Source organism: Lepisma saccharinum, chromosome 8 (assembly GCF_977018435.1).
Source record: "Lepisma saccharinum chromosome 8, izLepSacc3.1, whole genome shotgun sequence".
In the NCBI taxonomy this organism is placed as follows: domain Eukaryota; kingdom Metazoa; phylum Arthropoda; class Insecta; order Zygentoma; family Lepismatidae; genus Lepisma; species Lepisma saccharinum.
The window spans coordinates 40,203,960-40,219,744 of NC_139236.1; the positions used below are offsets into that span (position 1 = coordinate 40,203,960).

Sequence of the window (15,785 nt, forward strand, 5' to 3'; positions counted from 1 at the left end):
ATATGAGTTGTTCATACGTACCCGCCAGCTACCAATATCATCTGCATCTTCCAGATAGAGGGTGTACTCCCTAGGTTTTCAGTTGAGGACTCTCCGTCATATTGCATCACAGGGAAACAAAAATATTTCACGAACACACAATTAACACCATAAATTGCTTTCTCTTTCCTCTTCTTTAAAAGAACAAACACAACTACATTTCGTTGTTCCAGCAGCTACACGTGCATTGGGTAAATCTGGAAGGAGTGTAACCGTCTTGTGCTTCGAAATTGTGTAGGAGGGGAGGGGGAAGCGAAACACTTGTATCTTGATGTTCGTGTGACCCCGTTTGACCTTCAAGCTTGCACCTTCTTGTGTTTTAAGTCACTTTTCTCGTCGAACACACAGACTCCAGGTTCCTTTGGAAGACTCTTCAAAGACGTATCCACGAGGATGGAAGAACCATGCGCAGGACGGAAAGAAAACAAAAACGCATCCAGAACGGCGCCGTTGTGAAAATTCTGAGCGAACGTTACACTACATCCCCCTCTTTTCTTTCTGTTTTCGCTTAAACCGCCAGCTAAATGCATTTGCCGACGAGCGTGGGTCCGATTTCGGAAATAACAACTTGTCCTGTCAGCAACAATTTGTGAAATATTAGTAATGATGGGAGGACGAACATGAAAACTGTTCCTTGGCGATTTCGTGTCTTTCTGTTCAAGTTTCTTTCTTTTTTTTAACTTTGCATTACTCGTTGATAAAGCACAGAACTGGAACACTGAAGAAAGTTCAACAATTTCTTGTAGTTTTTTAGACACTGAAGTAGCAACAATCATAAAGAGATTCTCCTCTTTGTTTTAATAAAATATACACCAACACTAGTACACTAACAATATTCACTTGCAACAATAACAAATGTGTCTCCTGATAACAGCGCAAAGAGAGAGGACAGAGAGGGAGGGTGGGAGAGAGACGAAACAAAAACAAAAGCACTTCGGTAAACAGCTTGACGCGCTCCTGGGTGAAAGTGGGCGGGGTCAATGTCGGGTCCCGGTTAAACCGGAACTCTCCGGGGGAAAAAAATCGCTCCACGAACGCCGACCTGCTTGGACGTTGCTGATAATTCCCTGTGTCGACCTCGTCTTTGGACGGTTATTCAGGGGTTGCCCCTGCTACGGGACGCGACCCGGCCACAGATTCCCGCCTTCTTCACGTTCGTGGACTTATCTGAGTGACGTGCCGCGATTTCAATGCTCTACCACCAGGAGGCTCCACCGGGCAGGCGCTCTCTCTCTCTCCGGAGAAGAGAGAGAGGACCATCATGATTCTGTGTGATGTGTGCGTGTGCTGGGAGGGGGCTGTGGGGGCGGGAGGAGGAGAATAGGACTCACGGAAGAGCCAGCTAGCGGTACAGTAGCGGCTTCTCAATGGGTAGCTTTCTAATAAACGCCGAAGCCGGTTTCCAATAAAGGAAATGGGAAGGCGAGGCATCCTGCTGAAAGAAGAAGGGAAAAAATAGATATCCGGAGTTTTTCAGATCCTAATCGGTCGAAAGCTGGAAAAAACGCTTCACCGCTCGTCCGAGTCAATGATTTATATATCAAGAACTACATGGGATGCCAATATTGTCTCGTATACATGAAACAATGTGTGTCTATTAAAAAATAACCTGAGTCCAGAACTCTTTACCTCGTAATTCAAATTGTTTGGACTGCTTTTATTGATTCACTGAATTGGTTTGTTTTACATCGCGTATCTTTCACTTTTGGCGAAGATGAGGATGAGTGATGATACGATGAAATTGATGAAGGGACACTCATAGAGAACACTCACGGCGGGCAGGGATTGGAACCGGGACACCTAGGTGGTAGCCCGCTGTGATAAGCACCCCACCACGGTCGATTGATTTTAATCTAACATGCAAAGAAATGTCCCTTCCGAATTGACCGACGTTAACATATGTTGGGCGTCTTCACTGGCGCGTCGTTATAGTAACGCGTATCCCGTCAGTTAGTAAGGTAGGAAGGAACGTACAAATAGCCAAAACTGAAATTAGACTGCTTCTTTCGTAACATGTAAACCACCACCGTCACATACTCACTGTCAGCTAGTTTTTGCGAACTTGTATTACGAAGGAATATGGGTTATAATAGCAAGTGGCGTGAAGAGCATATGAGGTGATGGAAGTGTTAATCATAGCCAGGGTTATGTCTTTATATTATTATTTATTATTAATTAATACAAAATTGGACTAAAAGTAATTAATTCTTGCTCCGGTGGGTGTGGCCTTTCTAAAGAAGGCTCAACTGGTAACATAGTGAATTACTATGCAATACATTCCAATAGATGTCAGTCTCTACCATATTGATGCAGATTTTAAAATTTGGCTAGTAACAGTGCAAAAATTTATTACATCATGTTTATTATTCTGATTTTATAATACACGTGATACACAAAACACACACACATTACAAAACACATACTGTATTTGTTATTTTTTTAAAAATGTAATGGACCTTTCCATAATCTTTTTATGGGATGTATTTTGTTTATACGACAGCGTATAACTACAGTCGTACAAACAATGTTCATTGGTGCAACATTTTCTAAAACTTATTATTTTATTGAATCGTACTGCAAACTGGGTTTGAATTGTATAATATGTAGCGACTCCAATATTTTATCTTTATATTTTCTTGTGCAGTCACGGACACTTCTGGGTTATAACAAAGCAATTTACCTTCAATTGGTTCCTTACGATCCAGACGCTTTCGTGATTGAGCATAATTTAATCCTATGATGAACAAATAAATTAATATGAATAATTATACGGAGAATTAAACGGAAGATACAACTTTCATACATTCAGTGGAAGAGACTTGATTCATATCCATACTTCCATTGCCTTGCAGCTCCTGAAGTTGGGTATTCAGGAAGCTGAAGCTTAGTTTTAGAGTTAGCTGATAGATGGCAACAGTGTGTATTATTTACATATTCATGTATCAAAACCTGGAAAAGTGATTGAATAGCATCCAAAAAGACAAGAGAATTCAATTATGAAAGAACTTACAATAAAAGTTCAATATAGTTCTTCCATACGCTGATTATATAAATTTTGTGGAACAAAAACACATATCAGAACTATCATAATTTCATAAATATAAGAGCTACTCCCAGTATTGGAAACTTTATGCATGTAAAAAGCGCAAACTTTTCATATCATCATCATTTTATGCATTCGGCTACTTTTCCATTGGCTTCCACTTTGGGGCATTTCGCTGGAAATGCTTCCCCACTTCCTTTTACTGCACGCGTAGATTAATGTTAATGGTCATTTCCAAACAGGGCCCCAGCAGTGCACAGTTCCATATGTCACATTTTGTGACTCTCTTTTTTGGGTGTGGATATTTACGTTTAACAGAGTGGGCAGCGCCGAATACGGATGTTCTCCCACCCAGGGTCAATTTGTCGCTTCATAGAATCCTAAAATACTACATTGACAAATGGAATTGCAAGGGAAGGCATGTGTATTAAGTTCCAGAAACTTTATGATCGGTTTTCTCTGTAAAAAAAAACTAAAGCTTTTTGAGAGGAAAGTACTCTATCGAATGATTTGTGTCCTCATGCGATACGAGTTCTCGGTTCGATTCAAGGAAAACTCTCACAGAATTTTATTTTTACGATTCTTTATACAGTTGTTTATTGATTGATTGATCTGTCCACTTCATGCACAGATAGGCTAATCGGTACTGGACCTACAATTTAAAGTGTGATCCGGAAACACTATGGGCCTCTACCTGATATCGAACCCGGGACTCCTTGACTACAAGGCGACGACGTTACCAGTAAGCCATCGGGGAGGCCCTTATAGTTGTTTATGCAGTGATTGATTGGGTTTATTTCTTCTACCACTTTTGGCTAAGCGCGAGGATGAGGATGAGTGATGATATGATGAAAATGATGAAGGGACAATCCCAACAAACACTCTTGCCCAGCCAGGGATTCGAACCGGGGACTCCTAGCGCGCTGTGCTAACCACTTCACAACAGAGATCGCCAAAATTGGAGAGAGAATTGAGAAGAGGAGATTGCACGGTAAGATTAGATCGAGCATGTCAAGGTGACGCGAAGAGCAGCGAGGAAAATCATCCTCGGAGTCTTGGGTTCAATTTAAGTCTAATCCATTTCGGAGTGCGGTTGATCAACAGCACTTAGAACATGCCCGTACTCACAATCATTGAGTCTATGACCTCCACAAAAAGACACGGACGACGTACAATACGGGTCATGAGAGTTTCCAAAATTTTAGTCCACTCTATGTGAGCCTCCCCGATGGAGTAATGGTAACATGGTCGCCTTGTAATGAAGGGGTCACGGGTTCGTTAACCAGTATAGTCACACGCGGATTCGGATCCCACTTTAAACTGTAGGTCCAGTCCCGATTAGCCTATCCGTGCATAAAGTGAACTTAAAACAAAAACTCAAAACAAACTCCACTTTATACACGTATAATGTGCAATGTTCTTTCATCGGAGATCGAACCCGGGATCGACAGTGTTGCCACTATATCATTCTGAAAGCACTAGATGAAGAGATAATCGCGACTCTGAACAAACGGGATTAATTACAATGTTCTACTGGAATACATTATAATGATTCTTCGAACATTCTGCCTGGTTAACTTTCACTTAACGCTGTATCTGAACTGGCAATTTTCTACCAATTTTTGAGTTTGTCTCTTTCAGTTCATGTTTGAAATACAATTTTCGCACTGATAAGTTAATCGGAACTTAACCTACAGTTAAAAGTGGGATTTTTTTTTAAAAAAAAGAGGGGAACCCCCAGAAGCAGCCTTCCTCCACCCGCATACATTCGAGGGTATGCGATTAAGTTCTGGTGCCTTAAATATAAACCAGGACATCTTTTGCTACGAATTTACCGGTTCCCCAGTTTTTCTTTTATGTGTACTTTATTTATGATATTACATGTATTATAATAATAAACATTGTTTGACTTATGTATTCTGATTACAAAACTTTAGATTACAAGACTTGTTCTGGCAGCCAGAACAGGCCTTACTTACAGAAGTACACAAATAAAATAAGTTGCATTTTTATACCTATAACTAAAAATTATTTTAATATTTGTGGTTTGTTTTTTTGTGTACGTGGTATATGTTTTTTTATATATTTTTTATGGATAGAGGTGTATGTAAGAGTAACTGAAATGAAATTACGAAAAATTAAATTTAAAGCAAAAACAAGAGTAAGTAATTGTATTGCAGTAATAATAATAATAATAATAATATAAACCATGAAATATAATAGGGAAAAGTGGTTGAGGTTAGTGTATTGGTTATGATCAAGAGTAGATCAAGTTATTGCATTACAAGGCATTTACATATATACACAAAATGATAATGAAGTTATTACAATTAAGTACAGTTTTGTTATTATAAATGTATTGGAGGATTATATTTCAGCTTGAACACTTTAATAATGGTTATATATATATATATATATATATATATATATATATATATATATATATATATACACACAGGGTGTAATTTTAATGGCGCCCACGGACCACGGAAACGTATAGAGGACATCAAAACAAACAACTTTTCTCAGTAACATTTTTCTCGTTGGTGCATCGTTTCGGCGCTATACTCGTTCATAAAAGCCCGTTTTGCCGCCTGAATGCTGGCAACCACACACAACATTTGATTGCATTTGTGACGTCATATCCCGTCGTGAAGCGATGCGTTCCAGGGTTGCCAGGAACACACATATTCTGTGAAAAATGACATAGCTACAATCAGCCACATTATGTACCGTAAAACAAAACGAGAAAACACGTTCTGTAACCTAACAGGAAGTAAACAAACGATACGAAAAATGGTAGAAAGAAAATGGAATTCAAGTTGAAGTAGTCATATCGAATTTTGTCTTAGCTTCCATATCAAAAATTTGCAAATCTAGTTACCAAGTTGGTATCTACAATTTAGTCTATCCACTTCGTCCTTCTGATACTAGTTGTCTGGACACACTGAACAGATGACAAAATATAAATGAAAGAACTCAATTCCAAAGGTAAGCAACACGTAACATAATGTATATTCAGGGCATTATGAGGCAAGTGACAAAAATGGTTGAAAATACAGGGATATAAGTAGTAGTAAAACAAACTCTCCGACGACTGTGTTTATCTACGCACCGGATACTCATGTAATAGTTTGCAACTCTGAACAGGGCAGTATATTCGCTACTGATTCATCATTAGATTGTTACTGTGGTTATACGTGTTTTAGTCGTAATGTAACAACGTGAACCTCACATACTCCGTCATCACCACAAAAGTACCACAAGGCATCTGGACACAAACCTGTAGATATCAACCTTGCAACGAGATAAGCAAATATAATTGACATGTAGCTGGGCGTAAACAGCCAAATGTAAGTTGTAAGTACAATAAAATTTATTGTTGTTGATATTTGACATGTAGGCTGAGTTAAAATCCGATAATGACACTTCATTTTGAATACGTTTTTTTACCATTTCTCATATTGTTGGTTCACTTCCCCCTTCCCTGACATGATTGCTGATCTTCTGGCTGGTAGGCTATCATGTTCGGTTTACTGGACGCGTTTCTCGCTTCGTTTTACAGCTAATAATGTGGTTGGTAGTTTGTAATTTTTCACAAAATTTGTGTGTTCCTTGCAATCCTACCGTGCGCTGTTTCTCCGCAGGAAATGACGTCACAGATACGATCAAATGTTGTGTTGGGTTGCCAGCATCCAGGCGGCAAAACTGTCTTTTTTCAACGGCTGTATCGTCGAATTGACGCACCAACGAGAAAAATGTTACTGAGAAAAGTTGTTTGTTTTGATGTCCTCTACACGAATCTGTGGTCCGTGGGCGCCATTAAAATGACACCCTGTATATAAGCTTCGGTAGGATGCTTAGGTAACGTTTAGAGGTTGGGGTACTACAAAAAAAGGAAAAAAGGTTAAGGTATGTTATGGGAGTTAGAAATGAAGTTGATCAACTGGTTACCGGTGAACAAGGACAAATTCATCGGCGTCGACTTCGGTAGACCGTCCTGTGGATCAGAACCACCTCGTGCCTCCACCGGGTATCGAACCCCGGGCCCCTTGATCACAACACGACGACGCTACGACTACGCCATCAGGGAGGCCTCCTCTGCGAATTTTCCATTTACTCGAACATTTGCATAACAAATGTTTCACTTTTAAATAATTGCAGTTTAAGTGGCTTCGAAGTTAGTTCTTCATTTAGGCCATCATTTACTATTTAGATCACTTTAGATTAGTTGGTTGAAGTTTTCAGTCATTGAAAATGTCCATGCTAGTGAGCGTATTCTCTCCAAGCAGATTGCTGGAGAACTGTTTTGGGGAGCGGGGCGTATCATAAGAAACACATCATTACAATTCGAATATTGGTAACTGAATATGTACAGAGAACATATTGGCTCAGTTAGTAACATTAATTAACACACATTTCAGATGCTTTTTTTTTAATTGTGAGAAAATTTTCCAAGTTTTTATGTATTTTAAGATTTTACGTATCACATAAATGTTACTGTCGCCTTTTGTTCCTTCTGCTATCCTTGATAAGCTGATGTTTTCATAATAATTGCCAGGCCACACAAAAAATTTCAGCAAATTCTCTGCAAACACGTAGTAAATAAAATTTCCTGCTTTGAATTACTATCAGTGTAAAACATGTTGCCAGTGGCGGCGATTGGGTTCCAAAACAGGGGGCAAAGACATTATATTTCCCTTTGTAGATAAGGTTTAGCATAGTGGGGGGGGGGGCAAAAGTGGCTAAAAGTGATCCCCCTCGCCCCTCCTAATCGCCACCACTGCATCTGGCAGTATATACTATAATGGTATGGTATCATCATACCATTAGGATCAGCGTGAACTCACTTTACGTATTTATCACGTATGAATCCGAGTTGGTAGTTGCTTGCATACAGGGTAGAAAATGCAGTCTTTCTCGAGGATTGCGACATAGACAAAGAGGTCTCAGTGAAGCAAAAGGTCACTGAGAGAAGTTGTTTTGCGCGTAAGGTCGTTGGTGTTGTTTGGGGACACCCTCAATACGCATGTATCCTAATGTGTTTGCAAAACGCTATAAGAAAGGTTGAAAAGGTGAAACTTCAGGATAGGGAGCTAGCTAAGTGACAGAGACTGAATACTAAAGCGATTTTGTGCCATGGAATCAATGATTCTTTACGAGATTATTAGTAAAGGGTGGCGCAAAAGTCATAATCCTATTTGAACTGACCTTTATTTTGACATCTTGTTGTTTATATCAGTAGTGTTTTGTCAGTTAAATAGAAGATACTCACGAAATTTATTGTGTGCGAAATTGAATAAGTATACCCCACAAGAATGTGGAAAAATTGTGACAAATTTGCGTGATGACACTATTCCGGGCAGAGTAATATCCCGTTTTGGTGATTTGCCACGGTCGGCCAGGTCCCCCGATTTGACCGCTCCAGATGTTTTTCCTTTGGGGTTATTTGAAGTCATTGGTTTATGTGAATAAGCCAGATACGTTACAGCAACTAAAGGACAATATTCACCATGAAATTGAAAACATTTCCCCGCAGATTCTTTCCAACACCATGGAAAACGCAAGAAAAAGAGCCCAAATTTGTATCAATCCGAATGGTGGTCATTTATTGGATGTTATCTTTAAAAATTGAGGACATAAAACTTAGAAGTGTCAATAAAAGTTTAACACAAAGAAACTTACTTTGTTTAATTTATAACCCAAGCTACAGGCTAAGAAAATCAGGTGATGGCTTTTGCGCCATCTTGTATGTCTCGCTCATTTCGCATCGAATTTTAAATGTCTGTTTCGAAATACATATTACAAACACTACGTATAGCGTATCACTGCACAAGACTTCACACGATATAGAGATCATGAAGACAAGAAACTTTCCTTAAGAACATTTTTCTGTTTGATGCCTCCTTAGGGTGGCGTAAACCCTCGGGAAAATATTCTATCCTGAATATATGCAATCACGCCGTACAGGTTCACAATTGCCCCCGAAGTATTAAGTTTACACTTAAGATAAACGAAATAGATGACCTGTCTGTTGACTGTTGTTTTATCTAGTTTATTAAACTTCGCGTCACTGTCACTTTTTGCTTCACCCCGTGGCGTAGTGGTTAACACATCGCGCTACGACGCCAGGGGTCCCGGGTTCGAATCCTGGCCTGGATGTTGGTGAGTGTCCTTTCATAAATTTCATCACTCATCTTCATCCTCTCAAATTAACCAAAAGTGGCACAAAAGGGAGTAAAATAAAGGAAATCAATCAACATTGGGGATGAGTGATGATACGATGAAATTGATGTTAAGAGAGATACTCACAAAGCACACGTATGCCCAGGGCGGAATTCGAACCCAAGATCTCTGGCGTCGTAGCGCGCTGTGATAACCACTACTCCACAGAAGTCGGCAAAGTGCATTGTTGTTCCAAAGCATCATTTTGTCACCAGGAATGAGTGAATGTCCTTTTAGAATGTACCATGTCCAGCCCTGGTCAAAATAAAAATTCAGCAACGACTGCCCCCGCTGTCCCCCACTAAAAGGCAGAAATGTAAATCGCACGTTGGTGCAGGGTACCACCTTGAAACCCACAGCATCTGTCAGCGAATGAAGGAAAATTTGTTTTCCCACTATCATTCTCGTTGGAAAGTGGGGCAAGGTCATGAGATGGGGGGTTTGGGAGGGGGGAGGACATATCGAAAAATAGGGAAGGATTTATTCCAAGTTAGCATGCTACATTGTGGCGGCAGTGTTCTAGTAGCGAATCCTCTCTTTTGCAGGTAAATATCGATCTGTGGATTAGGGGCGGGTGAAGGGAGTTGGAGGGGGGAGGTAACGACGTCCAAGCGGGTTTGCACAACAAGGGGTCGTTGAGTAACTAGCAGGAAAGTGTGGTTCACTTTCCGCACGCGTCGCTACCACCTGTTAATTCATTTCCTAGTATTTGGATCATAGGAAGTTCCCTTCAAGTGTGTGTTTTGCAAAGTAATCGCTTCCTTGTATGTGTTGACAAAGATGAGAGTAAATGGATAAACAAATTAAGGTAGTTTTGGTGTAATACACTCATTGACAATAAACGTTAAGCACCCGGAAGGAAAGGTACAATTCGAACGTCATTTCGTACACGTGTGTACCTTCGATATGTATGTAAATGATTAGAGTTGCAATGATTTGTAACGTCTAGAACGGCCACCAGAGTGCATTAGTTGTGCCACCGAGTGATAGTGTTATCAGGCCTGTTCGCGTTCATAAGGCCAGGTCAGTCAACAGCGTGAGAGAAGGTGATCAACACAGAGAATGCCTCGTAGACGCATCAGACAGCGTTACCAGCACGTGACGGAGTTCGTAAGGGACCGTATTGGGATCTTCACGTGGCTGATTGGTCCTTTGGCCACACCAAGGGAGGATCGCAGTATTGTGCGTCAAGCATTTTGCAGCCCCGTCACACCTACGTCTGCTATCCAGACACACGTACAAGACTCTCTACAACATCCTGTGTCATCCCGCACCATTGGTCGTAGACTGAACGGACGCTGCCGTTAACACCAGAATACAAACGGCTTCGTTTGTAGTGGTGCCGTAACTTGGAGACATGGACTTCTGACGACAGTGGTCTTGCATCATGCTCAGCGATAGATCTCAGGTGTGCATTACCACGGATGACCACCGTGTGCGAGTATGGCGGCGCCGAGGGGAGAGGACACATCCTGCGTCCTCATGTGTTACCCCTCTTGAGACAGCATCCTGGTACAGTCCCTCAACACGACAAAGCTCGTCCGCACACGGTACATGTGTCTATGGAATGCCTGCATCCTGTTGAGGTACTCCTGTGGCCAGCAAGATCCCCTGATCTGTCCCCGATAGAACATGTAATGGATCGGCTCGGATGTCAACTCCGACCCAGTGACGATTTTCAGGATATCGAGAGCCAGTTACAACGGCTGTGGGCCGACTTGCCTCGGGAGAGGAAACAAAGGCTCTGCGACTCCATTCCAAATCGCATCGGCACATGTATCAAGACCCGAGGGGGTGCCACTTCCTACTGACAGTATGCCCGCAGTGCACACACACTCTGTTGTCCGTTTGATCTGTTTTTGTAATCATTGCAATACAGTTCCATAACCTGTCAACATGTGCAGTTTCATTTCATTTCCACCACTCCTTCTAGGTGCTTCATTTTTTCTTGTCAAAGTGTGTATTTTCAGAAAAAAAACTTTACAAACTATATCACATTTGTGTAAGAGTACATATTGGATAATAAACCTTTTCCTGCTCCCACAAAAATAGACAATAGTTAGGCTGGAGAGTTCAAATGAACTAACCGATCTCTACGCACTGGTAATGATCAGGCTGGAAAGTTCATGCCAACTAACCGATCAAGAGTACATATTGCAACTTTTGGAACAATTTTGAAAACTGTGTTAAGAAAAAGTATTGCTGGCAATGAAAAGTCAGCGGCCAGATTTCTCTTAGACATTAATTGGCTTCGAGGTTTGGCTTTCATGATTGTGTGGTGAATTAATAAAAATTAATTCATCACAAGCTCCTTTCCCCCTCCCCTTCTTTTTTAGCGGCTTGGTTTTTATATTTCATCGTATCTGTTGCGCCACCTACCGTGGTTTTGAAAGCCTCAAGTGTTATGCGTAATTCAACACAATTGACAAGAGACATTTAAACGCTTTGACTCGGACACTAAAGGGGACGAATCTCATCGTTGCTTCATTGTATGACATGTTTAAAGCTTCGGGTAAATCAATCATATAGTTGAAATGATAAAATTGCCACGATTAGCAACCAATCGGGGTGTCTCATTCAAACTAACATTCATAAAGTAAATATAATACTTGATTATTTTCCAATAAGACTATAAAGCTTCGAAGAGTGGGTAGAGACATTTCCTTTTCTCGCTATTCCCTTTACCTTTGATGTTCGCATGCAACAGACTATCTAAAAAGGCCCAATTTGGCGGGGGGGGGGCGCTTCAGAAACAAAAGTTGCATAATAGTGGACTTGATTATTATATAGAAAAATATTAAATTTCATTCTCGTGATCTGTTTTCTTTGAAAAATAGGATAGTAACACGTTTGTATACATAAATAATTATATATCTATACGCAATTATATACGTATATGCATACAGGACGATCCATAAATGTGGAAGAAGCCGGACCCCACGCCGGAATGATTACAAATGGCGCTACGACGCTAGGGGTCCCGGGTTCGAATCCCGGTATTGGCATGGAGGTTCGTGAGTGTCCATTCATCAATTTCATAATGTCATCAATCATCCTCATCTTCGCAAATTAGCCAAAAGTGGCACAAAAGCGAAGAAAAATCAAGTAAAAAAAAAAGCAAATCATAAATAAATCATAAATGTGGAAGCACCATTTCTTAGGTAAATACAGATAGGAGAACACGCATCAACCGTTCCAAAACATGATATTCAAGAGAGAGAACTTATTACGGTGCGTTTCCAACATCGTAGCAATTTTGAAGGCTGTCATCTTGGATTCAAATTATTTCTTTTAGAAAGATAAATGTAGTTATCTAAATCTCACCAAAGTACTAAGTTATCTTGTTTGGTTTTGTATGTGAATGTGAAGTCATACTGTTCCAAAGAGCACATCTGACTATTGTTAAGATGTTCTTGTTACAGGAACGTGTTCCACTTCTCCAAGCTTCATGTACGGTGCATATTACAAGGTTCTGCTAATGAGTTCTTGCTCAAAAGTGGGAAGAACAAGTTGTTCACGAAGTCTATAACTGACTCAGCTCCTTTTCCTGTCTTCTCGTTTTCGTAAGTTCATCTTGAACCCCATTCTCCAAATTTCGGATACTCGCGACGAAAAGAATGGACGATGACTGCAAGAAACTGACGAAACAAAACAAACGAGCGCCTGTGTTTAGGCCAGAACTCAAACCTGATTTTTCAGTTTTCCTCTGATTCACAAACTTCGCCATTCTGTCGATTCCGGTCAGTGGCTGCGATTAGGAGGGGCGAGTTTTTTTTCTTTGATGTTAAAGTGACTACAAAATGTTTCAAAAATTATCATCAGCCATTTTAATAACATGTAATGTAAAACTATAGGTGTTACAGAACAGCCAAATTTCTAAATATAATTTTCATTTTTCACACCTTTCCTGTCTCCTAATTCTGCATTAGTCTAATGAAAATAGTGTCTCATCATACAATTAAGTTCGGAGATTGAAATTATAAGGAGTCCCGAAGAGTGAATATGTTGTGAGGTCGCTGACTTCCCTTAATCGGACACAACAACTTAAGTTCACTAACTCCTATGCGTGTAGGAAAACAGATTAATTTTACTTTCACAAATAACGCACTTCAAACACTCTCTCTCTCTTGCCTTCTTAAACCCGAAGGTTCATGGCTGCAGGAACACAGGCCTTCCATCTGTCCCTATCCTGAGCAAGATCTATATACTCGTTTTCCATCCCTACCGATTTCATTTAGGTCTCTTACCATCAGGTTTCCCAACAAGAATCCTGTAAACTCCTCTTTCCTCTCCCATTCGTGCCACATGGCCTGCCCACATAAGTCTTCTTGATTTAATTATTCTAATAATATCTGGACATGAATACAAATTATGTAGTTCTAAATTATGTAACCTTCTCCACTCACCTGTCTCATCCCTTTTAGATCCAAATATTTTCCTAAGGATCTTATTTTCAAATACTCTCAATTTATGTTCCTCTTTCAATATAAGGGACCAAGTTTCACACCCATATAACGTACTTCAAACATATTTCCAATATTTATCTTCTTCTATTTTGAAAAACCAACACACGTATACACAGCATTATATTTTATCAACGTTAATAACTTTAAACGCTGAAAAAATATTTAACATGGAATTTACAAATTGTCACATTCACCTCAGTCTATATCAACGAAACATCTAGATTTTTCCATTTCGTTCTATTTTTTTTAAGAGTTACACATACAGGTTGGTCGTCAACCACAAACTCTCAGAAATTAGTTATACGGTTGAAATTTCAGTGATCCCTGACAAGGCTGTTACAGACTAGTATGAACCAAACCCTTAGCGATATCTATCCATGGTCCAAAAATTAATTCCCTGCTTGCTCTAGCGGATCCACGGATATCAAAAGTACGGATAAGGGCACGAGAATGACGCTGTGACTTCATCTTTTAACACACTTGCCTGCATTATAACATCTTTCCACGTATTCAAGACGTATTCAAGGCTCCATTCTCCATCAACTCCACGGGTACACCACTGCCTACTCGACAAACAATACTGAATCTGGCGTATAGCTGTCATTCAAAGGAATTTAGATTAAATATCCAATATCATTCTGCTGTCTTGAACTTTAAAATCACTTTGGTGGTGATTACAATGTATTTGTATCAATCCATGTGTTAGAAGTCTGATATGTGATGTCTTCATGACTTCAATTGCTTTTAATAATTATGAAAGAACAATTTTCAGATTTCTTTATGAAACTTCCATCCTGTTTGTGCTCGGTGAGAAATTTAATAAAAATCCCAACATTTTTGTGTAAGCATTAGGAACCAATACATAACGTTTACCCCCATAAATTTTTAAATTAAGTCGCGATCTTATGAAACGTATTGAAATACAATGCAAATCAGAAGTTAAAGAGAAATATCATGAGGTGAGTGTGTTCGTAATTTAACTCTTGCCTGTATCTCAGAATACTCATCAATCTATCTCTCATCTATCGTGAAAAAGTTTGATTCCCGAGTCTCAATTCGCCATGCAACACCAGGGCTACTGGGCTCGAATCCCGGTCTGGACGGGGTGTTCTCTGTGAGTGTCTCTTCATCAATTTCATTATATCATCATTCGTCCTCATATTTACGATTAGTCAAAGGACTGGCTGAGAATCGAAGTAAAATAAACCAAATCAATCAGCCAAGCATCAACGAAATTCGTCTTCTTCTTTTGTGCGTACACTGGCAACCCTTCCACACACACACACAAATATATTTCTGCCCGATATATTGTTAAATTAAGATTGATTGAGTTGGTGTTTAAGTCAGCTTTATGCACAGTAAGGCTAATCGGGACTGGACCTACAGTTTAAAGTGCGATCCGTGGGTGCCTCCACCGGGAATCGTAATCGAGACCCCTTGTTTACAAGGCGACGACGCTACCACTGAGCCATCAGGGAGGCCATTGTTAAATTAAGATAATGCGCACGTGGAATGAGGTGTAGAAGAAGTCAGTGATGGCAATTATGGGTGAAGTTGACCCCCCACACACTTTTTGACCCCGCATTATGGCTTCTTACTGCTAGTCTACAAGAGAAAATAAACTGTCCTTGACCCACCCATTGGCACCCACGCGCCGCTACTGTTATGTAGTTATTTTGTAAATAAACATGATATTAAGAGGAAATCGCGAAGATAGTTACCCCTCTTCTCTCTGTTTTCAATTCTTTGGCTTTTATTCAGTTTCTCCAGTGCTCACTGCTCCCCTGTTGTTTACAATTCCATCCTTTATCGATTGTCCCACGTTCCCGCCACCCGCGCGCCTCTTGCAAGCGCCTTCTCCACTCGCAGCGTGCAAGAGCGGAAAAGATGCATCTCCGAGCAGAGGGGACAATGACTGAGATGAAGGCATGGCCATCAACGCTTCGCAATTGTGCATCAACCTTTAACAGAACGTTACGTGCTCCCCCCCCTCCTCTCCTCCGCTTTTCGCG

General features: G+C 40.3%; 1 protein-coding gene across 2 annotated transcripts in view; it reads right to left on the minus strand.

Annotated features, from left to right (window-relative positions):
• Sh (Potassium voltage-gated channel protein Shaker) overlaps positions 1 to 15,785 on the minus strand; it is a 635,294-nt gene that overhangs the window by 581,652 nt on the left and 37,857 nt on the right. The window contains exon 1 of one of the 2 annotated variants that reach the window (XM_083126539.1): positions 22 to 65. The exons of the other annotated variant lie outside the window; for it this stretch is intronic. Within the exon in view, the coding sequence (XP_082982665.1) occupies positions 22 to 47 (26 nt within the window). The 5' untranslated portion in view covers positions 48 to 65. Of the gene's footprint in view, positions 1 to 21; positions 66 to 15,785 lie in introns of those variants that run through there. 2 annotated transcript variants of the gene reach the window in all.